This window comes from Pongo abelii, chromosome X (assembly GCF_028885655.2).
Source record: "Pongo abelii isolate AG06213 chromosome X, NHGRI_mPonAbe1-v2.0_pri, whole genome shotgun sequence".
Lineage (NCBI taxonomy): Eukaryota > Metazoa > Chordata > Mammalia > Primates > Hominidae > Pongo > Pongo abelii.
In genome coordinates this window covers 115728-139557 of record NC_072008.2, presented here as the reverse complement: position 1 = coordinate 139557, position 23830 = coordinate 115728, and the positions used below count along the sequence as shown (strand labels likewise).

Sequence of the window (23830 nt, the reverse complement as noted above, 5' to 3'; positions counted from 1 at the left end):
GTGAGCATTGGCTGGCTGCAGTGGCTCAATCCCAGCACTTCGGGAGGCCGAGGAGGGAGGATCACTTGAGGCCAGGAGTTTGAGCCCAGCCTGGGCAACATAGCGAGACTCCCCCATCTATATGAAATAGTAAAATCAGCCAGGCATAGTGGTTACTACCTGAAGTCCCACCTGCTTGTGAGGCTGAGGCAGGAGGATCCCAGGAGTTCGAGGCTGCAGTGAGCTGTGTTTGTGCCACTGCACTCCTGCCAGGGCAACAAAGTGAAACCCTGTCTCTAAAAAAAAAAAAGAAAGAAAAGAAAGAAAGAAAATGCCAGTATTGATGGGCTGATGCTGCAAGCCAGGGTGCTTCTGCTAAGGGGTACCCTAAATTCATCTTTAAAGTAAGTTCTTACAAGGGGAAGTAACAACCTCATGTGGATGAGCTGCTTTTTTTTTTTTTTTTTTTTTTTTGAGATGGAGTTTCGCTCTTGTCGCCCAGGCTACAGTGCAATGGTGCGATCTCGGCTCACTACAACCTCCACCTCCTGCAGTTCAAGTGATTTTCCTGCCTCAGCCTCCCGAGTAGCTGGGATTATAGGCGCCCGCCACCACGCCCAGCTAATTTTGTATTTTTAGTAGAGATGGGGTTTCACTATGTTGGTCAGGCTAGTCTTGAACTCCTGACCTCAGGTGATCCACCCCTCTCAGCCTCCTGAGTAGCTGGGATGACAGACGCCTGCCACCATGCCCAGCTAATTTTGTATTTTTAGTAGAGATGGGGTTTCACTATGTTGGACAGGCTGGTCTCGAACTCCTGACCTCAGGTGATCCACCTGCCCCAGCCTCCCAGAGTGCTGGGATGATAGACGAGGGCAACCACACCCGGCCAGTACTGCATGATTTTGATTGCATTTCCTTGCGGCCTGGTAACGCCGAGGGATCTTCAGGTGCTTATTTTCCATTTATGTGGTTTCCACTGTGAAGCGTCTGTTCAGGTTGTGTGTTTGCATTTTAAATTGCCTTATGTTTTCACTGAGTTGCGAGAGCTCTTTACGTACAACTGTTGGCAAGTCCTTGGTAAGACAATGTGGTGTGCGCCTATTTCTCTCGAGTCCGGCTTGCTTTTTGTTTTCTTCAGTGTCTTTCAAAGAGCAAAAGTGTTTAGTTTTTCAACTTTTTTCTTTTATGACTCTTATTTTTTGTGTCTTATTACAAAATGTTTGCATACCGCAAGGTGTCAAAGATTTTCTACTATTTATCTTGAGAAAGCTGTGTGGCTTTAGGATTGCGTTTTGGCCTGTGATCCAGTTCAGGTCAGTTTTTCTGTGTGGTATGAGGTGAGGTATCTGGATAACCCCAGCACCATATATTGAACAGTCTTTTCTCCCCCCATGGAATTGTGTTGTTGAAATTCAGTTGAGTACGTACGTCTGGTTTATTATTATTTCCATCCCATTGCTGTATGTGCATCCCCTCACCTTCATGGCACTTTCCAGATTAGTGTAACTTTCTAGCAGATTTTGAAAGTAGATACTGTGAGTCCAAGCCTGTTCTTTAAAAATTGCTTTCCAGCAATAAAAGTCTGTTGGAATTTTGACTGGGATTGCTTTGAATCTGTGGATCAATTTAGGATAATTGATACCTTAACAGTATTTTCCAATCCACAAACAAAGGACTTTCCATTCATTTGGGTTTTGTTCAGCAACGTTGTGTACTTCCCCGGGTACACGTCTTGCACCTCCTTGATTAAATTTCTATCTGTTTATTTAGTTCTTCTCTAATTACTGGAAGCTACTCGGTAGTTTTGGTATCCACCTAACCTGTGATTTTTATCAGACTGGGTGCCAGCATTCTAGAGCATTAGAACAGGGTGTTTGGAGGTAAACACGTGCGTGCGTGTGCATCACACACATAGGTGCATACACACACATACATAGGTGCATGCACACAGGTGCATACACAGGTGCATACACACACATACACACATACTTAGGTCCATACACACGCACAGGTGCATACACACATACACACATAGGTGCATACACATACATAGGTCCACACACACACATACATAGGTGCATACACACACAGGTGGGTACATAGGTGCATACACACACATACACACATAGGTGCATACACACACACAGGTGCATACACACAGGTGCATATACATACAGGTGTGCTTATCTTAACGTTTCATTAGAATTTCTTAACAAGCATGTTGTAAGACAGAAAAGCACCCAGAACCCTCAGGGCAGGAGCTCAGGGTTTCTGAAGGTTTCGTGCGGGAGCCGTGAGCTTGCCCAGGGACAGTAGCTTTTGTATCAGGTCCGTGCCTGTCCGCGTTCAGTTTTCACTGCCTTCGTAACAACAACCTATTCACGTTTTCATAGTGGGCACCGATGAGAGTCTCGTTGTGAGGAGGAAGGAAGGTGTCCAGAACCCTTCTTGGAACCTCCGAGAATCTGCAACCATGGAAACTGTGTAAAGAGCCTCCTCCCTCCCTCCCCTTCTGTTGACAGAGAGAACCATGCCGTTTTCCTGAGATGAGGTGGACGGGTTTTGAATCCGCTGGAGCCTGTCCTCTCAGGGCCTTCGAAACAGGGAGGAAGCCGTGCTCTGCAGACAGCACCTGCAGGGTGAGGACAGGATTCTGGGCCATCTTCATGTCTCATGGGTTTGCCTGTTACTAGCTATGCTTTTAGCTTTGGATGTTCAGAAAAACGTTTTCTCACAAAGGGCAGGTCGCCTTCCTAAGCCTTTCAAATCTAGGATTTCACAAAAGCCATTGTGTTTGCTCATGGAAGACACATTTTTACCCTAAAACAAGCCGTCTGAACAAATGTATGTTTAGTGAGAATGAAAAGTGAAGAGATTTTTATGAAAATTTGCATAAAGGTCTTCTGGGCATTTTAGGAGCTTTAGAGGTTGATGGTATGATTGTGTCCCGACGGGAGAAGGACAGTGGAGATTCGGGTGCCGTGAGGGCCTTCATCGGCCCAGATGGCAATGTTGTCTCATCAGAGTAGGAATTTGGGGTGTGTGGACGGCCCGTCCCTGTACACGGTAGTGGATAGACAGCCCCGTGGCGGCCCCACCGGGTGTGGACGGCCCATCCCTATACACGGTAATGGATAGACAGCCCCGAGGCGGCCCCACCGGGTGTGGACAGCCCCGTCCCTGTACACGGTAGTGGATGGACAGCCCCGTGGGGGCTCCGTCGAGTGTGGACGGCCCTGTCCCTCCCCCATCCCGTGTAGACAGCCCTGTGGCTGCATTGGGGGTGGGTGGTGCGGGTTCTGCATCGGTACAGGACGTAGGGGCTCCAGGGAGGCAGTGGGGCTGCGTCCAGAGGTGGTTTGAGGGCTCTAGGTCAGAGTCTTTACATCTCTGTGTGTGTGCACTTCAGGATTTTGAGGCTGTGTTCCAAAAGTCTTTTTTTCTTCCTTTTTTTTTTTTTTTCTTTTTGAGACGAAGTCTCACTCTTGTCCCCCAGGCTGCAGTGCAATGGCGCTATCTTGGCTCACTGCAAGCTCCGCCTTCCGAGTTCAAGCGACTCTCCTCCCTCAGCCTCCCAAGTAGCTGGGATTACAGGCGCCTGCCACCACACCCAGCTAATTTTGTATTTTTAGTAGAGACAGGGTTTCACTATGTTGGCCTGGCTGGTCTCGAACTCTTGACCTCATGATCTGCCCGCCTCAGCCTCCCAAAGTGCTGGGATTACAGGCATGAGCCACTGTGCCTGGCTGTGTTCCAAAAGTCTTGTACGGAAAGAGGAAACCTGGCAGTAAAGTCTGCAGGGGTGTGTGTCACCCGGCGTGGCAGGACAGGGCGTGTTGCCTGAGTGTGAGGATCGCGCCTCCCTTGGCTCGCTTCCCCGCGTTTTGGGTTTGATCTTTGACTTTCGGAGGGAGATCACAGGAGGTTGGCTCCCAATCTGGTTCCCCTAGCTGCGTTTGGGAGGCCGTCCGTGTGTAGTGCTGATCTGAACTGAAGGGGCGGCACCTCTGCCCTGTGAGTTTGCGCCCCGCATCGTGGGTGACTGGGCGGCACCTCTGCCCTGTGAGTTTGCGCCCCGCGTCGTGGGTTACTGGGTGCACTTGTTTAAATCGTCTCCTGGTGGTTTGAGCACATTGTCTCTGGTGCTGTCTTTAAGCTTCCGTTTGGAGACTTACAGGGGGTCAGAGGCCGACCTCTGAATCCTCAAGGACAGTAAGGAAGTGAGAAGGATGGAGGGATCCGGGGATGGCTGGAGAAGGGAAGGAGGTGGAAGAGAAGGAAGTGGAGAGGGGCGTACCCCTAAGAAGAGTCGGAAGGGGCCTTGCGGGTGGGGGGCTCTGGTGGGCGGCAGAGGTGGTGTGGAAGGTTGCAGGAGAAGAAAGGGCCATTCTGAGATGGCTGCAGACTGCTGGTTCCAAGTCTAGGACACTCGGAAAAAGGAAAACGATGGAGACAGGAAACAGATCGGGGCTTGCTGGGGTTAGGAGGGAGGGAGGGGTGCGTCGGTGCCACACAGACGTTTTTCGAGGCAGGGCAACTCCTCTGCGTGACCCCACAGTGGTAGATCCGTGTCATCCTGCGTTTTTCCAGACTCAACAGAGCGTGCAGCAGTGGGAGAGCCCAGTGCACGCTGTTGACTCGGGGCGATAGTGACCCGTCCGAGGAGGTTCATTGACTGTAACAGACGCAGGCGGTCACGCAGGACCTTCCTGATCGGGGACCCGGGAGGCCTTCTGCTGACAGCGTCCAGCCTGGCAGGGATGTGGCCAGTTTCTGACCCTCAGCCCGAAGGTATCCTGTCTCCTTCCCGGTGGGATGAAGGTGCAGGCCCCCGGACTGTCAGCTCATCCTCATTTAAAGTTGCCCGTCCCCCTTTTCCACCGCCCCTCTTTTCTTGTTCTAAATACGATTGCAAACACGCGCAGTTATCACAGTGAGCAGTGGCAGAGAAGACGAGATCCTGGATGCCCACTGCAGCTTAGCTGTATTCTAGAAACTCCTGAAGTTTGGGGAGGGGCGGAGATGCCGGCGCGCTTTGATGCCGGGCTGCCAGGATGCTGGGGCTGCAGTGCGTGTGTTTGTGGAGGCGCAGCTGCACCTGGCGTGCCCTGTGCTCTGGAGGGGCGAGCCGGAGCCGGCACCGAGCCTGCAGCCAGCTCTGGTGTTGTCGTGGGGGGGACCTCACTTCTCGCGGGGAGCGCCTTCGCCTGGGTCCCCGAGGCCGTCCCCAGGCTCTCCTCTCCGGGACCTGTTGATGCGCGCTCCGCCCAGGCTCTCCTCTCGGGGACCTGTTGATGCGCGCTCCAGGGCGAGCCACGTGACGGCTGCCGCCGTGCAGAAAGCGCCCCCTTGCCCGGCCGGACGGCCCAGCCCGGAGCGAACAGGGAGAGGAGAGGAGAGAAGAGGACGAGAGGGAGCGGAGGGCAGTGCGGGGAGCGGAGAAGGAGGAGAGAAGAGCAGCCGGTTCTGCACAGTCGCGGGTCGGGAGGGGCGGCCGCCCCCACCCCCGGCGCCAGGCGCCCTCCTCAGCTTGAGGAATGCGCGCGGCGCGGGCCCCGGCCCCAGAGCGCCTGGCGGGCGACGCATGGAGCGCGCTGAGCCCGGGCCACGCCTGCAGCGCCCCGCCGGCCCCGGCCCGGCCCTGCCTCGAGAGCGCGGCGCCCGGCCTGGCCCGCGGAGAGCCCTGCGCGCCGACGGCATGCGGCTCCGCGAGCGCTCGCTGCGCCAGGACCCCGACCTGCGCCAGGAGCTGGCCTCGCTGGCCCGCGGCTGCGACTTCGTGCTGCCCTCTCGGTTCAAGAAGCGGCTGAAGGCCTTCCAGCAGGTCAGCCCCGCGCGCGCCGCGGCTGCCCGACACCGGGCGAGGCCTCCCGGCCCGGCGAGCCCTGCCCTCCCGGCCCCGCGCGGGCTCCCGCTCGCCGCTGCTGGTCGTGCATCCGTTGTCGCGTGGCGGGGCCCAAACGCCAGATTTTCAGGGCCAGTTGTGGGCGCAGGGGACCCGCTCGGGCCGCACGCCGCCGAAAACCGGGTGCTGCTCTGTGGGAAGCGGTGCCAAGCTTGTTAGGAAAACCGGGCTTTGAAAACAGCACCCGCTCCTTTCCCGGGAGTTTTGGCTGTGAGTGCGCGCCTTGCTGTGATCAACCAAGGGGGGTGAGAGCCGTCAGCGCCTGGGAGGGTTCGCTGCAGACAGATTTTTAATTTAAATAATATCTTGCATTGCTGGTAATAAACATCGGGAAACTCCTTCACCCTTCGTAAAGGCGTCGGGTGGGTGAAACTTCTCCAGCGTTATTGCAATACCCAGCATTCCTTCCCACTGGCTAACTTAAGAGTCGGTTGAGATATCACTCACATACCGGACTATTTATGCAGCGTGGTTTTATTCAGTAACTCACTGGCTTTGAAATTTATTTATATTTATTTATTTGAGACGGAGCCTCTCTGTTGCCCAGGCTGGAGTGCAGCGGCACTATCTCGGCTTACTGCAACCTCCACCTCCTGGGTTCAAGTGATTCTCCTGCCTCAGCCTCCCGTGTAGCTGGGATTACAGGCGTGCACCACCATGACCAGCTAATTTTTGCATTTTTAGTAGAGACGGGGTTTCACCATGTTGGCCAGGCTGGGCTTGAACTCCTGACCTCAGGTGATCGCCCACCTGGGCCTTCCAAAGTGCTGGGAGTAGGGGCGTGAGCCTCCACCCCAGCTGGCTTTGAAATTTAATCTCAGTTCTCATAAGTGCTCAGGGAAGTAAAATGTGTGTCTGTACCCCGTGTATATTGTATAAGTTAGTTTTACGAGTACCATGTGATTTAAACGTGTAAGACTCTTCCTGTGACAATCCAGGTATAATTTGAGAATTTAGGGTTTGGCTGCGCCCGAATCTGATCCGAATCTCATCCAGGCAGGGTGTGCATGGCAGGCGCCTTACACCCACGTGGCACATCAGACACACTTTTCAAACTCAGTTCCAGAAGTCTGGAACTAGTGGCCTAAACATCAAGCTGAACCAAGGCATCCTGCTTGAAGGGGGAGGAAGACCCACTTCTTTCTGTTAATATTTTAATTGAAATTTTTTCTGTAAGATCATGTCAACTTTTGCACTCCTTCGGAGTTTTTGATCTCTGTCTTCCAGGTTTTGACATTTTGCCTGTAAGTGGGTAAGGGCGAGGCTGGTTTCTTTAAAATCCTCTTAACCTGCGAAGAGTGAGATCAGCCTTGTGCGGGATTTGCTCTAGATGGTGGGAGGTGCTGGGAGATGCGTGCTCGCTGGTTGCAGACTCAATTAGGTGATTAGCTCGCACGTGGCTGGATGAGGAAGCCCTTCAGCCCTGCAGCGGGGCCCTGGCTCTTCTGGGGGGGGGGGGGGCTGTGGTGACCATGCACCTGTGTGTGCACCTCCGGGAGGCTGAGCCCATTCACCAAAGTCTGCATTGTTTTAACAGGACTGTTTATTTTTTAAAAGTCACTTTTTGGGAAATCATGAATTCTGTTTACAGAAGTTTGCTTCATTTTACAGAAAATGGGTTTCCACGTTTTTAGGGAGTGAGGACAGATGTGTGAAATGCATGTTGTCTGAGGGGTGGTGGAGGAATCACAGGCGTATTTTGGGGTATTTGTGGGGGTGGTGTTGGGGGAGAAGCGGACGTTTCCTGGCTGCTTTCACTCCGTGCATGAGTGTGGGCTCTGTCTGTTGGGTCCACCCCACTTGGACACACCCTCAGGAGGGTTGTCAGGGAGCACCCGTGTTGGAGCCACTGGACGTGTCGGGGTGCCGCGCCTCCGCCCTCGGACGCTCCCGGCCGGGCAGCACGGTGCTGTTTTCAGGGGTCCTCTGACGGGCACAGCCTTCCGCGACTAACGTTGGCCACGCCCACGAGCCCCTGGCGGGTGCTCCTGAGCTTGGTCTTCTCACTGTGCAACGTCCCGCCTGGGCTTCTGTTCCCACTAACCCCCTGGTGGGTGCTGCCTGCCCAAGTGGTGAACCCAAGCTCCCCCTCCTCCCTGCCACTGCTCACTTCCCTTGACAAACCAAACTCGGGGGGTGGGGGGTGTTCAGCGACCGCTGGCCTTGGGAACGGAACAGCACGCATTCACGCCGTGGGTCCTGGGAGGCTCCTGTGTGACAATAATGTGTTACACGTACTCTCGCCGTGGGTCCGGGGAGGCTCCCGTGTGACGATGGCGTGTTACGCGGCTCATGCTCTCACTGTAGGACCCAGCATGTACCTGGAGCGGAGCCGTGCAGCTGCTTGGCCCAGCTTTTCTTGCTGGAGCCACTGCCTGCGCCTCCTGCCCAGGGATTCTTGGGCCTTCTATCCCCGGGCAACAGCAGGACAGCTCAGACCTTGTTCCCAGCCCAGGACAGCTGTGCTGCCCTAGCCTGGCCCTCCCCGCCTGGAGAGTGACTCTCCCGCTCCCCACACACTGACTCAGCACACACAGGCTCCTCTTCACCTGTCCTGGTCACACAGACACTGTCCAGCGTCCCCACGGGGTCCTTTGGGTGGACGCACAGACCCTGCACAGCACCACGCATGACTGAAAGCGCCGTCCCCTACGCGGCAGCCCCGCTGTACTTGGAACTGACCGCAGCGTGGTGACAGCCTGGGCTCTGGGCGTCCCTGACGCACCTCCTGCTCTCACCGCCAGGGCACGTGCCGTTCCCCTCCCAAGGCCAGTGGTCACCAAAACCCTTGCAGCCTTTGGTTTGGCCAGGACGCTGCCCAGGATGCCACTCCCTGGGCAGTGGCAGGGAGAAGGTAGGGCTTGGGTTCCCCACCTGGCAGGGAGCTGCAGCAAGAGGGGTTAACGGGAAACAGAAGCCCGGGTGGGAGTGTCCACACAGAAGACCAAGCTCAAGAGCATCCGCCAGGGGCTTATGGACGCAGGGAGGGTGCCGGATCCTCCCCTCGCTGTGTTGCCCGGCATCCACCGTCACCCCTTGGCTGGTGGACAGAATGATCCCCACGTCCCCCAGCCCAGCCTTCCGAGCTCTGTGGAGACTCACACCTCGCTGCAGCCGTGGGTGCAGGCGCCAGGGCAGCCGACGTCTCTCAGCGTCCGTCGAGGCCCCCTTGCTCGGCTGCAGTCATGTGTCTGAGTGAATGTTAGCCCACGTGAGCTCTGGCCGACTCAGACACCTGGACCTGCTGCATTTCCGTGTTGAGCCCTCCACACCAGTTCTCCCTCTTTGCTGGAGAGGGGATTTTTAAACCCACACGCGGGGCCTCTCATGTCCATGTTCGGCTCCTCTGTGTAAACACTGACCTTTTTGACTCCTGTGTTTAGCCGTCCAGCGTGTGGTTTGCAGGTATAGCGGACAGCCCTCTACCAGCCTTCACGGAGGGTCCCTGGAAGTCGAGTGCTGGGCCGAGAAGAATGCTCAGAGCTTGCAGCAGGCCCTGCCTTCCAGGGGGTGGCTGTCATCTGGGTGGGCGAGGGGCTCAGCTGGAATCCATGAGTGTGGGTCCCGGCCGAACCCCCCGTCCCTGATCCCATACGACAGCCTCCCGTGTTTCCCCCTCCCGCGGCAGAGTGGGGGCTCCTGGAGACACGGCTGTGCGTTGCCGCCTGTACTGAACGTGCCTGCCGCCGGCTCCCTGCTACTCCGGCACCTCCTCTGTGGCTTTCATCGTGGTGTCCGTTGGAGCGAGGGTCATTTCTGCTGATCACCGCGCCCTGCCTGCTGTGCGCACCCGCTGCACATGCGGGGGTCTGCCCGAGGCTGGTGTCACGAGAGGATGTGTCACGGTGCACGTGGCCTGTGTTCTCGGGGTACACTCACCTGCACCCATCAAGCACACGCACTTCTACGCAAAAACGGGCAGCCTCAGTGTTAGGCTCAGCCTTTGTTTTTGGTCGTATATGGACGTGTTTTGCAAAAGTGTGGGTGTACTCTGGAAGGGCAACACATGTATCTGTGACTTCTGGAATTGTGATGAGTCAGGGAGCTGCCTTCTCAGTGCCCTCAACAGAAATAGCTTGTTGGGAGGCAAGGTGTCACCTTTATCAGTGTGCTTTGGGTGACGGGCGCTTTACGAAGTACTTTTTAAAGTACACGTACTGAGGAGGATTTAAAGTGGATGACCTGGCCGCCACAGGCCTCTCTGGTTTGTCTGAACTTTTTAATGAACAGGCGGCTGGCTTTAGAATTCTTCTTCCACACACACGCAGCTGTTTTTGCTCCTTCTGTGTTTACTGTTGATGCCTGGCCTCACCGGCTACGTTCGGGGCGGGGCAGCAGTCCCTGTGATTCCTTCAGAATCCCCTGCGACCTGCTGCTCGGCCCGAGAGGTGGCCAGTTCCCAAGTGAGCTGTGTGTGTTGAAAAGAATGTGTGCTCTGCAGCTGTGCTGGGGCCGAGTCTATTTCTGTCCGTGAGATTAAACTTGTAAATCTCCTGTGCCCGCATGGGGTGGTTGTGTTGTTTGTTCCGTCTCTCGTCTATTAGTGCCCGGGGTGGGTGGGCCCAGCTTCCCCCAGGGTGGGTGGTCCTGGCCTTCCTCCTGTCGGTGCCCGGGGTGGGTGGTCGCGGCCGTCCTGTGTCGGTGCCCGGGTGGGTGGTCCCAGCCTTCCCCCCGTCGGTGCCCGGGGTGGGTGGGCTCGGCCGTCCTGTGTCGGTGCCCAGGGTGGGTGGTCCCGGCCTTCCCCTCGTCAGTGCCCGGGGTGGGTGGTCCCGGCCGTCCTGTGTCGGTGCCCAGGGTGGGTGGTCCTGGCCTTCCCCTCGTCAGTGCCCGGGGTGGGTGGGCTCAGCCGTCCCCATGTCAGTGCCCAGGGTGGGTGGTCCTGGCCTTCCCAGTGTTGGTGGCTGGTACCGGCCTTCCCCGTATCTGTGCCCGAGGTGGGTGGGCTCTGCCTTTCCTGGTGGGCTGAGTTTGTGTCCAGTGGTGTTTACGTGATCAGTGCTGAGGCTGTGTTGTCAGGCACGGATAAAGTTAGCGTCATCCTGTCCTCCCCTGACTGACCTCTTCGGCGTTCCTTGGTGGCCTGTCTGTCTCCAGGTCTATCCATCACCTGTGTCACTTCATGGATGTTAATACAGCGACACCAGCTTTCTCTACTGTCTGCCTCCTCTATCTTTTTCCATCTCAAAAAAAAAAAAAAAAGTGTAGCCTCTGTGTCCTTAAGTCACATATATCTCCCATGTCTTTCTGTCCTCTGTGTCTCCCGTGTACGTGAATGCTGTTTTCTTTCTGCAGTCAGACCTTTGTCTTGTAACTAGAACACTCGGTGCATTGAGGTCGATGTTGCCTGCTCATCCGTGTGATGGACTCGACCGTCTGTCTCCCGCTGTTTCAGCTCGGTCACCTTTTCTCTCATTTGGAGTACACGCTTTCTACTAGCTCACTGTTTATCCTACAAATGTCAACGGCTGGCCGGGCACGGGGCCTCACACCTGTGATCCCAGCGCCTTGGGAGGCTGAGGCAGGAGAATCGCTGGAGGCCAGGAGTTCAAGACCAGCCGGAGCAACATAGCGAGACCCCGTCTCTTTAAAGAAAAAAAAAAAAGGAACAGCAACCAAATTTTTCAAAGCCCAATATTAATCAGTATCTTTTCCGCCAACTCACAAACCGTCTCACACTCGTCCAGTCACCGTGTCACTGACAGGCTGTTGTTGTATTGAGTTTTTTTTTTTAAATTGAACATACGTTGTTATCACTGATTTATGTGTTCAGCTACCGAGGTTCTCCCACTCATTACCGCTGACCTGCTCTTCATCCCTTCGTTCAATTCCAACCTTCCCTTTGGGAGCTCTTGGCTTCTCCCTGCTGCGTTTCCTCAGCTTTTGCCCCATAGAGTGTCTGTTAATGGGGTGCATGCTCTCTGTAAATTTGGGGCTAAAAATGTCCAAGTATTCATCTCACTCTTTTTTTATTTTTTGAGACAGAGTCTCACTCTGTCACCCAGGCTGGAGTACAGTAGTGCGACCTCAGCTCACCGCACCCTCCGCCTCCCGGGTTTAAGCCATTCTCCTGCCTCAGCCTCTCAAGTAGCTGGGATCATAGGCGCCCGCCACCATGCCTGGTTAATTTTTTTTATTGTTTTGTTCTGAGACAGAGTCTAACTCTGTTGCCCAGGCTGGAGTGCAGTAGTGCGACCTCAGCTCACCGCACCCTCCGCCTCCCGGGTTTAAGTGATTCTCCTGCCTCAGCCTCTCAAGTAGCTGGGATGACAGGCGCCCGCCACCATGCCTGGTTAATTTTTTTTATTGTTTTGTTCTGAGACAGAGTCTAACTGTGTTGCCCAGGCTGGAGTGCAGTAGTGCGACCTCAGCTCACCGCACCCTCCGCGTCCCGGGTTTAAGCCATTCTCCTGCCTCAGCCTCTCAAGTAGCTGGGATGACAGGCACCCACCACCACGCCCGGCTAATTTTTATATTTTTAGTAGAGACGGGGTTTGGCCAGGCTGGTCTTGAACTCCTGACCTCAAGTGATCCTCCCACCTCAGCCTCCCAAAGTGCTAGGATGACAGGCGTGAGGCTTCACACCTGGCTGGTCGCCCTTCTTTTTGGTTGGTTGGTTGTATTTGGTCTGTTTTTGGTCTCCAATCTCATTGCTGTGTGTGAAGGAGTGGGTTTCTTTTCCTCTTTTGCTGGGGTTCATGGGGGTCCTCAGGCCTTGGCGTCTCTCCAGGTCTTAGGGCTGCAGAGTAAACACTCAGTTAACTTCTCTCTCCCACTTCGGCACATCTCTCTGAAGTTGCATGACGTCTGCTCTGTAACCCCTCCCAGTGTGGGTTCTGTTCACGTATGTTAAACCTCTAGAATTTACTTGTTTTTTGCTCGTAGTTTCAACCTTCTCTTTCATTTCTTAAAATGCACGAGGCACACTTGTTTTCTATCCCAACAGTGTCAGAGTCGGAAGCCCCTGCGGACCGTTTCTGGTGACTGTTATTCATTGTGCCTTATTTCTGTGGGCATTTTGGTGATTTTTTGACTGTCAACTGCTCATTTTTTCTTGGGAGTTTGGGAGGTTTCTTGAGTCGTGGGTTTCCTCAAGAACTTGCTGCTTCCAGGTGCTGCCCGCATGGGAATAACTTTGCATTTTTGGCTGGAGGGGTTTTTTTTTTGGAGACGGACTCTTGCTCTGTTGTTCAGGTTGTAGTTCAGTGGTGCTGTCTCGGCTCACTGCAGCCTCTGCCTCCCGGGTTTAAGCGATTCTCCTGCCTCAGCCTCTCAAGTAGCTGGGATTACAGGTGCCTGCCACCACATCTGGTTAATTTTTTGTTTTGTTTTGAGACAGTCTCACTCTGTTGCCCAGCCTGAAGTGCTACAGTGGCACGATCTCAGCTCACCTCAGCCTCTGCCTCCTGGGTTGAAGCGATTCTCTTGCCTCAGCCTCCTGAGTAGCTGGGATTACAGGCATGCGCCACCACACCCAGCTAATTTTTTCAATTTTCTTTTTTTTTATAGTGGAGATTAAGTTTTGCCATGTTGCCCAGGCTGGTCTCGAACTCGTCAGCTCAGGCAGCCTGCCCCCTTCAGCCTCCCAAAGCGCCAGGATTGCAGGCATGAGCCACTGTGCCCGGCCAGTGTGAGGGTTTTCGCATCATCCTGGTGACGTAAGTTTGGTTTGCAAACCTGCAGGAGAGTCACCTGTAGCCGTCAGTTCTCGGGGGAGAACTTCCCCCTGCCCAGCTCTACGAGCAGCTCCAGGTGAAGGCTACAACTTTCCTTTCATTCCTGGGGCCGGAGGCGCGCTGGGGATTTACTTGGAGCTCATTCTTCCCACTGAAGGTGACGTGTTCTGGGAGCTTCCCCAGAGGACCCTGCATTTTGCCTCCTCTTCCCCAGAGCTCTGCAAGGCTGTGAGAGATTTCAGGTGAGCCCGCTCGGCCCACGCTTCTGAAGGCAGAGCCTGTTCAGGCTCCACGGGCTTCCCCGGGTTCCTCCTTCCAGGCAGCTGTGGCCTGAGGTGTCCTTCTTTCCTGCCAGCCTGTGGGTGCCGTCTAGAAGACGTGTGTGAACTATTCTGTCCAGGGTTCTTGGCAGTTTTCAGCAGGAAGGTTGGTTTTGTGCCCAGGTCATTGTTACATTGCCAAACACACGAGCCCGAGACTCACTGCAGAATATTCGCGGGGTCAGTTCCATACCCCAAATAGCAGAGCTGTGTGAACCCAGCGTGATGAAGGGGGGAGAGCCACAGGCTCCACAGTGGGACCCCCACAGCAAGAGACGGGAAGGCACTGCTGCGGGAACGCGTTGTGGGCTCGGGGAGATGCATTTGGAGTCAGGGAGATGCACTGTGGGATCGTGGGCTCGGGGAGATGCGTTGTGGGATCGTGGGCTCGGGGAGATGCGTTGTGGGATCGTGGGCTCGGGGAGATGCAGGGACCTACTGCCCCAGGACACAGAGGTTACGTTCTGATTCACAGGGAAGGGGTGTGCCCTTCAGGTAAAGCTGTGCTGAAGGAGCACTCAGTCGGCACCTACTGCGGGGAGTCTGCTCTGCAGCAGGTCACAGATGCGGCCTCTGTTCCCCTAGATGGGGATCAGAGAAAAACAACTGAGTCTCACCTTGGGTGAGGGTCCTGTAGGGACAGCAGGGTGGGGACAGTTGGGGCGCTGTCTTTGGGACCCTTGTGACCTGGGGTGAGGGTCCTGTGGGAGTAGCAGGGTGGGCTGTTTTCTCTGTGAGGACACTGGAGCTTGGACCCAGTCCTGGATTGATCCAGGCAGTCAGAATGATGGGTGCAAAGGCCCTGAGCTGCGGTCCACTGGTATGGGGACTTTCTCCCCAGACCCCTCCTCCATGGCAGTTGGTGGAGGAGGACGCAGCCCCGTCCCATGGGTAGTTGATGGAGGGGGATACAGCCCCATCCCCTGGGTAGTTGACGGGGGAGGACACAGCCCGTCCCCTGGGTAGTTGACGGGGGAGGACGCGGCCCCGTCCCCTGGGTAGTTGACAGGGGAGGACACAGCCCGTCCCCTGGGTAGTTGGTGGAGGAGGACACAGCCCTGTCCCCTGGGTAGGTGATGGAGGAGGACACAGCCCGTCCCCTGGGTAGTTGACGGGGGAGGACGCAGCCCCATCCCCTGGGTAGTTGACGGAGGAGGACACAGCCCGTCCCCTGGGTAGTTGATGGGGGAGGACGCAGCCCCTTCCCCTGGGTAGTTGACGGAGGAGGACACAGTCCGTCCCCTGGGTAGTTGACGGAGGAGGACACAGCCCGTCCCCTGGGTAGTTGACGGGGGAGGACGCGGCCCCGTCCCCTGGGTAGTTGACGGAGGAGGACACAGCCCGTCCCCTGGGTAGTTGACGGGGGAGGACGCGGCCCCGTCCCCTGGGTAGTTGACGGAGGAGGACACAGCCCGTCCCCTGGGTAGTTGATGGGGGAGGGCGCAGCCCCATCCCCTGGGTAGTTGACGGAGGAGGACACAGCCCGTCCCCTGGGTAGTTGATGGGGGAGGGCGCAGCCCCATCCCCTGGGTAGTTGACGGGGGAGGACACAGCCCGTCCCCTGGGTAGTTGACAGAGGAGGACACAGCCCGTCCCCTGGGTAGGTGATGGAGGAGGACACAGCCCGTCCCCTGGGTAGTTGATGGAGGAGGACACAGCCCTGTCCCCTGGGTAGGTGATGGAGGAGGACACAGCCCGTCCCCTGGGTAGTTGATGGGGGAGGATGCAGCCCCATCCCCTGGGTAGTTGACGGAGGAGGACACAGTCCGTCCCCTGGGTAGTTGACAGAGGAGGACACAGCCTGTCCCCTGGGTAGTTGATGGGGGAGGACGCAGCCCCATCCCCTGGGTAGTTGATGGGGGAGGATGCAGCCCCGTCCCCTGGGTAGTTGACGGGGTAGGATGCGGCCCTGTCCCCTGGGTAGTTGACAGATGTCCCCTGGGTAGTTGACAGAGGAGGACACAGCCCGTCCCCTGGGTAGTTGATGGGGGAGGACGCAGCCCCGTCCCCTGGGTAGTTGATGGGGGAGGATGCAGCCCCGTCCCCTGGGTAGTTGATGGGGGAGGATGCAGCCCCGTCCCCTGGGTAGTTGACGGAGGAGGACACAGCCCGTCCCCTGGGTAGTTGACGGAGGAGGACACAGCCCGTCCCCTGGGTAGTTGATGGAGGAGGACACAGCCCGTCCCCTGGGTAGTTGATGGGGGAGGATGCAGCCCCATCCCCTGGGTAGTTGATGGAGGAGGACGCAGCCCCATCCCCTGGGTAGTTGACGGAGGAGGACACAGCCTGTCCCCTGGGTAGTTGATGGGGGAGGATGCAGCCCCATCCCCTGGGTAGTTGACGGAGGAGGACACACTCAGTCCCCTGGGTAGTTGATGGAGGAGGACGCAGCCCGTCCCCTGGGTAGTTGATGGGGGAGGATGCAGCCCCATCCCCTGGGTAGTTGATGGAGGAGGACACAGCCCGTCCCCTGGGTAGTTGATGGAGGAGGACGCAGCCCGTCCCCTGGGTAGTTGATGGAGGAGGACGTGGCCCCATCCCCTCGGTAGTTGAGGAGGAGGAGGATGCAGCTGATGGAGGAGGATGCAGCCCCGTCCCTTCAGTAGTTGATGGTGGCGGAGGACGCAGCACCGTCCCTTGGGCAGTTGATGGAGGAGGATGCAGTACGGTTGCAGATGCCGTTAACCGTTTCAGGCGGTGTTTTAACATCACGGGATGAGATCAAATGTCCACCTCGCAGGTTGTGTAGAGATGCAAGCAGGAGACCCTTGAGTGAGTGGTGTTCTGAGGCCTGTGGATATACTGGGTGAGGGGGGTGCTGGTGCTGAGTGGGGCCAAGAGCCCGTTCGCGTGGGCTGTGCACTGGGTGAGGGGCTGAGACGTGTCCGCAGCAGTACCTGGTGGTCGACCCCTTCGCCTGGCTGTGTGGTTGCCTGCCCTGCCTCTGCCTCTCAGAATGTGAGTCTTCCGGGCTCCAGGGACAGGGCTGCCTGTGGACGGCGCCTGTGCCTCTCCATGTCTGAGCTCTCAGGCGTCTGGGGTGCACGGCTGCCCTTTTCCCCGGGGCCCTGCCAGGTGTGGTGGGGTCAGTGGTGTGGCCCATGGGAATCGGGAGTGGGTCCTGGCTGGGCTCTCAGGCGTCTGGGGCACGTAGCTGCCCTTGTCCCCAGGGCCCTGCTCAGTGTGGTGGGGGCTCAGTGGCGCAGAGCAGCCTCCCAGAGTGGGGTCCGTGGCTGCATCGTGTGGCCTCCTGGGTGAAGGTGGATCCTGCAGTGGAGTATGTGTGTGGTCCCCCGCAGGGACTGCAGTGTGTCCTCTCCCGGCTGGGGTCAGGTGGCCTCAGCACCGTCGGCCCTAGAGAGCCCCTTGTGTTGTCCAGGTGAAGAAGGCGTTCGATGCTCCCAGGTTCTAACTGAGCGCTGTCTGTCGACTCTTCAGGTTCAGACGCGGAAAGAAGAGCCTCTGTCCCCAGCCACGAGCCAAAGCATTCCGACCTTCTACTTCCCCAGAGGACGCCCGCAGGACTCCGTCAATGTGGATGCCGTCATCAGCAAGATCGAGAGCACCTTCGCCCAGTTCCCCCACGAGAGGGCCACCATGGACGACATGGGCCTGGTGGCCAAGGTGCGTGTCACGCGTGTGACGTGGAGCAGCCGAGGTGGTACTGCGGGCACGTGAGGGTGAGGCCGAGCGGCCGAGGCGGGTGCGTGTCACACGAGCATGAGTGAGGCAGAGCGGCCGAGGCGGGTACGTGTCACACGTGTGCGGGAGTGGCCCAGGTTTCCTCTGAGGTTATAGTTGTTGTCTGAGGTTTGCTGTCTGGTTGCTGCTGTGTGAATTCTTAAGCATCTGAAACGCAAGTGGGAATTCCATCTGCATTCTCATCCTGAGGTCATGTGCCACCCTCCCCTCCTCTCCCCTCCGGGGCCAGTGGCACTGGCTCTTGGGGCTCTCGGAGGCCATTCTGCACCTTCCTGGCCGTGCCCCTTTCTGCCCGAGGAGCAGCCGTCCCAGGCTGGGCGGCTGTGGACCCCTGTCCCCCAGCAGCAGCCCTATGGGCCCATTTCTAGACTCACCCTGAGTGCTGTGGCACTGCGTGTGTCATTCGTCGCCTGCTTTCCTTCTCAGCTGCATGCTTTCCAGGCTGACCGCGTGGATGCCCGCAGATCGAGCATGCTCAGTTTAGTTGTCTGTGCGTTACCGGGGCAAGACCTACACCAGGGATGTGTGTCTGGACCCCTGGTGGGCGGTTGTGTTTCCAGGGACCTGTGCCCTCGTCTCCAGCCTCCTACCCTCCAGGTGGAGTTGCTGGGCAGCGGATGCTCCCACCCCTCCAGGTCAGAGCCCCAGAGCCTTGGTGCACGGTACAGGTGAGCCCCTCAGGGTGAGACCCCTGCCCCCCAGCCCTCTCCAGCTCTGCAGCTGTGAAGGGGATCCTCGGGAGTGGGCAGGTTTTTGTTTTTGGGGTTTGCTTGTTTGTTTTGAGACGAAGTCTTGCTCTGTCGCCCAGGCTGGAGTGCAGTGGTGTAATCTCGGCTCACTGCAACCTCCACCTTCTGGGTTCAAGTGATTCTCCTGCCACAGCCTCCCAAATAGCTGGGACTATAGGCATGCACCACCATGCCCGGCTAATTTTTATATTTTTAGTAGAGATGGGGTTTCACCATATTGGCCAGGCTGGTCTTGAACTCCTGACTTCAAGTGATCCACCTGCCTCGGCCTCCCAAAGTGCTGGGATTACAGGCGTGAGCCACTGCGCCTGGCCGGTTTTTGTTTTTTTAACTTATTAATACAGTCTATTAAATGAGTTGAGTTTTGGATGTTAAACCAACCTTGCATTCCTGGCATAAATTCCACATGGTCGCTGTGTCTCATCTTTTTTATATGTTGCTGGATTCCAATAATTTTTGCAACTGGATTCACAGAGAAGACACTGCTTGGTAGTTTTCTTGTGAGTCCTTTGTCTGGTTTTGGTTTTAGGGCAATAGGGGTCTGAAAGAACACATTAAGAAGTGTCCCCGCCCTTTTTCTATTAGGGATTGTGTTTTCAAAGTATTTTAAACAGTTTTGTTTTATAAATATGTAAAAACCTCCATGGTTACAAAGTGAACACTAACAAACCAGACACATTCAGATAAGTCCAGGTTCTGTCTGTCCCTGTTTGTGCTGTTTCTACCCCCCACCCCCCGCGGTGCTTCCCCGCCACGGTGCCACCCCACGGTGCTTTCCTGCCACGTCACCCCACCATGCGGTGCTTCCTTGCCTTGGCACCCCCCCCACCACCCCCCGCAGTGCTTCCCCACCATGGCGCCTGGTTCTCACGTGCGCGCTTCATGTCGTTTTCCTTCCAGGACTCAGTTCTTGGCGTGACCTTGCTTCCACGTGCAGTGGCGGTGGCCTTCGTGGCCGTCTAAGGTAGTAAGGGCTTTAAGACTTGAAAGAACTTGGTCCGTTGGCTGGATGTCACTTTTGGTGGTAAAAAGCAAGTTTTCTCGTTGTCTTTGATGCCCCAGAGAAGCAGGGTGACCTGAGTGTGACCCAGCGGGGCAGGAGAGAGCTCTGAGACTGAAGTTGTGTTGCTTGCAGTGTCTGCACTGCTGGGAGTCCGAGGGACACCTCCACAGGCCCCACTGTCCGTGCACGCACCGACCCGGCCCTGCAGGGTGACCCTGTGAGCGTCCAGCATGTGTGGGGGCCGCAGGCAAACTTCAGCTCCCCCGAAAGGCTGCTGAGCCTGTCTCGGTGGCGCCCAGCTCGCTGCCAGGTGCAGGTGTCCGTCTATGTCTCCATCGTGTGCCTTTGGGACGGTTTTCTGTGAGCTGGGCCCCCGGCCCAGGGGACGAACAAGTAGGGGTGTCGCTGGCATCATCAGGCTTCCCCACGTGAGGCCTGCGCCGTTTCAACTTCTCCCCGTCGCGTGAGTGAGTGAGTGAGTGAGGGCCTGGAGTCACAGCCCACGGCGTGTTGTCAGGCGTGTGGAGTTTGCCCGGCGGCTGCTTGAGAACTCACGTCTGAGGGGACTTTGAGTTTGTACTTGATGAAGGGGGTTCCCCCCGTGGATCTTAGCCGTGGCTGTGCAGTGAGGTCCGTGTGTGCCTTCTCCTAGCCCGGCTGTTCCTGTCTGTGTGAGTCAGGGCTGATCTCATACATTATTTCCTCCCTTTCATCATTTTCACTCCTCTGTGTTTTCTCTGAAGCCGTTTGAGGATCATCAGCTCCTTCACCTCCACCAAACTCCACCCCTCAGCTGCCCCCGCAGGAAAACACACTTTTTTCTCTTTGTTAATTTCCTTCAAACTTTGTTGGCTAATTCAAGGTTTTCATTTATTGAGACTATTTTGATGATTTACATTTTTTCTAAAACAATTTTTTGCATAACTTAGAAATTTATTGCTCTAAAGCTTTTCTTTGTCTTGTACGATTTAAAAAATCTTTATCGTATCTGCATCATGTAGACACTTTCTTGACAGAATTATCTGTTTCTGGTTCCTTTCTTGATCCGTCATGCTGCAGACTAATATTAGTATATCTCTTTCAGTAAGCAGCTGTCAGTGTTACAGATTATTCCAGTTCTTTCTCTCATGAATTTCTATGGTTATCTTTTTTACATACACTTCCTTCTGTCATTTTTTTCTAGTTTGTTGAATATGTTGTTTTGTGAGCTGTATTCAGATATAATTACACACACTAAGATTCACCGATTTTAAGTGTACAATTTGACCCGTTTTGGTAAAGCACACACCTGGGTATCCACCCCCACAGGCAGGACCGGCCACTTGTCGCCTGCCCTGGGTTTCCCCCGTGCCTCCTTTTGTGCGTCATCAGTCCCCCTCTTTTCTCCTGGCCCGGGGGCCACCCACAGATGTGCTTCCGTTCGCTGTAGTTGTGCCTCTCTCAGAATTTCACATGAGGACTCTTGGAGTATTTTGTCTGTGGTTTCTGACTTCTTCCTGGCAGCATCTTTTTTTTTATTTTAAATTTTATTTTGAATGGACAAGTAATATTTGTACATATAGGGTACAGCGAGATGTTTTGCTATGTGTGTGTTGAGGATTGATTAAATCCTGTGGTGTGGATACTGTGGAGCTCGCTGTGTGGCTGGTGGGGTGTGATTACCGTGGGGCTCGCTGTGTGGCTGGTGGGGTGTGGATACTGTGGAGCTTGTGTGTGGCTGGTGGGGTGTGATTACCGTGGGGCTCGCTGTGTGGCTGGCGGGGTGTGGATACTGTGGAGCTTGCGTGTGGCTGGCGGGGTGTGGATACTGTGGAGCTTGCGTGTGGCTGGCGGGGTGTGGATACTGTGGAGCTTGCGTGTGGCTGGCGGGGTGTGGATACTGTGGAGCTTGCGTGTGGCTGGCGGGGTGTGGATACTGTGGAGCTTGTGTGTGGCTGGCGGGGTGTGGATACTGTGGAGCTTGCTGTGTGGCTGGTGGGGTGTGGATACTGTGGAGCTTGCGTGTGGCTGGCGGAGTGTGGATACTGTGGAGCTTGCGTGTGGCTGGCCAGGGCATGGTTACTGTGGGGCTCGCCGTGTGGCTGACTGGGGCATGGTGTCTGTGGGGTTCACTGTGTGGCTGGCAGGGTGTGGTTACCACGGGGCTGGCAGGGTGTGGATACTGTTGCACTCACGTGTGACTGGCCAGGGCGTGGATACTGTGGGGCTGGCTGTCTGTCCCTGGCCGTATGGGCAGTTTGTTCTTTCTATCACCGAGTAGCTTCTGCTGTGTGTGTGCTCCATCTCTACCCTGTTCTGGGGTCGATAGACATCTGGTTGTTTTGGTTTTTGCCTCTTGTGAGTAAAGCTGCTGTGTGTCTGTGCACTGATTTACGCAGACGTGCTTGGGTTTTCCTGAGGTGATTAATACCGCAGAGGTGAGCTCTGCCTCATCTGGTGTCCACATGTTTAGTTTTGTAAGAAGCTGTAAAACTGCTTCCAGGGTCTGGGTGCGGTGGCTCATTCCACTAATCCCAGCACTTTGGGAGGCCGAGGCCGGCAGATCACCTGAGGTCAGGAGTTCGAGGCCAGCCTGGCCAACATGGTGAAACCCCCATCTCTACTAAAAATACAAAAATTAGCTGGGTGTGGTGGCAGGCGCCTGTAATTCCAGCTGCTCGGGAGGCTGAGACAGGAGAATCGCTTGAACCCGGGAGGTGGAGGTTGCAGTGAGCTGAGATCGCACCAGAGTGCACTGCAGCCTGGGTAACTAAGCAAGACTCTGTCTCTAGGCAAAAAAAACAAAAAAAAAACAAACAAAAAACCCTGCTTCCGGGGTGGCCCTGAGTGACACGTTTCCAGGCAGCAGTATTGACCCCTGTGGGCACGTGGCCACACGCTTTGCTTTTAGCCGTTCTGCGCATGTGCAGGCGTCCCGTCCTGGCTGCGCTCCTCATTTCCCTGATGGACGTGTTGACCACCTTATGTGTTTCTTTCTCATCAGTTTGTCTTTTTTTCATTTTGGGGCAGCTCTGCTGAGATGTAACTGATGTGGGATACATGGCGCGTGTTGAGGTACAGTTCAGTGAGCTTCCATGTCCGTACCCACCCATGAAACCATCCACACCACCAAGACGATAGGCGCCCCTGCATCCTTGCGCTTGAGCCGGAACGTACGCTGGACTTTTCTCTGCTGCTTTCTGACGCGCCCCCCGCCCTCATCCCACGCTACCTCAGGCCTATTTTCTGTCAATATAGATTTGCCGGAATTTTCTAGAATTTTATGTAAACAGAATCAGACAGCAGGCACTTTTTTTATTATGGTAAAGTTCTCATAACAGAATTCACGATTGTAACCATTTTGAGTACAGAACTCGGAGACGTTTGTTACATATACAGCACAGTGCGACCACTACCATCCAGTTCCAGAACATTCTCATTGCCTTAAGAGGAGGCTGCATCCCCCTGAAACGGTCGCTCCCTGTTTCCCTCCCCAGCCCCCGGCAGCCGCCAGCCTGCTTTGTGTCTCTAAATTGGTCTGCTCTGGATTTTTCGTGCTTGTAAAGGGAGGCCTATGCTGGGTGACTCCGTGTCTGTTCACTCTCACTTGGCGTGTGGTGCTCGAGGTTCTCCACGCTGTAGCGGGCATCAGGGCCCTCTACACACACACACCCCCGGTGGGAGGGCCGGATCGCGTGGCATTCCTTGTATGTGTGCACAGGGCCAGATTGCGTGGCGTTTCGTGCGTGTGTGCAGAGGGCCGGATCGCATGGCGTTCCGTGCGTGTGTGCAGAGGGCCGGATCGCGTGGCGTTCCGTGTGTGTGCACAGGGCCAGATTGCGTGGCGTTTCGTGCGTGTGTGCAGAGGGCCGGATCGCATGGCGTTTCGTGCGTGTGTGCACAGGGCCGGATCACGTGGCGTTCCGTGCGTGTGCCGTTCCACTTCCGGCTTTCTGGGGAACCTGCACGCCGTCTTCCCGAGTGGCTGCACCGTTGTTCGTTCCCACCGTGTGAATTTTAGAACCCGCCCCTCCATTGCTACCACAGCCTGCTGGGATTGCGTCAGCATCCTGTTGACTGTAGAGTAACTTGGAAGAATCTTGACCATACTGAGGCTTCCGTCTCAGGAACGCAGTCCAGCTCTCCCTTATTTCAGGCACCTTTCACTTCTACGCCTGGTAGTTTGGTCTTGTTCACGGTTCATCACATGATACCCAAGCATTTCCTATTTCTGATGACACTGTATGTGGCATTTTTTACTTTAATATGATTGTCGATGGCGAGTGTTCAGAAGCACTATTAGTTTTTATATGCGGACTTTGCATTTTCTGACCGAGTTTAACTCAGTCATCGGCTCTAGCAGCTCAACCTTTAAGTCGGCAGAGTCTGTGACGCACGGTCAGGTCATCTTCAGGTGAGCACAGTTCAGCCTTTCTCTTCTCGTCTGCATCTGTGTCTCTTCCCTGACTTTCTGCACGGCTCGGCCCGCCAGTGAGTGCTGGAGAGCCATGGAGAGC

At 55.8% G+C, this 23830-nt stretch overlaps 1 protein-coding gene across 4 annotated transcripts in view; it reads left to right on the top strand.

Moving 5' to 3' along the window:
* Positions 1-23830, top strand: part of LOC129053148 (serine/threonine-protein phosphatase 2A regulatory subunit B'' subunit beta) — a 47880-nt gene that overhangs the window by 6645 nt on the left and 17405 nt on the right. Inside the window, exons 1-2 of one of the 4 annotated variants that reach the window (XM_054544267.2) lie at positions 2514-2621; positions 17319-17504. The exons of 1 other annotated variant lie outside the window; for it this stretch is intronic. In XM_054544267.2, coding sequence (XP_054400242.1) covers positions 2529-2621; positions 17319-17504 — 279 coding nt within the window. In that variant the 5' untranslated portion in view covers positions 2514-2528. Of the gene's footprint in view, positions 1-2513; positions 2622-4973; positions 5807-17318; positions 17505-23830 lie in introns of those variants that run through there. 2 more of the 4 variants (XM_024241573.3, XM_024241572.3) reach the window with 2 other exon arrangements.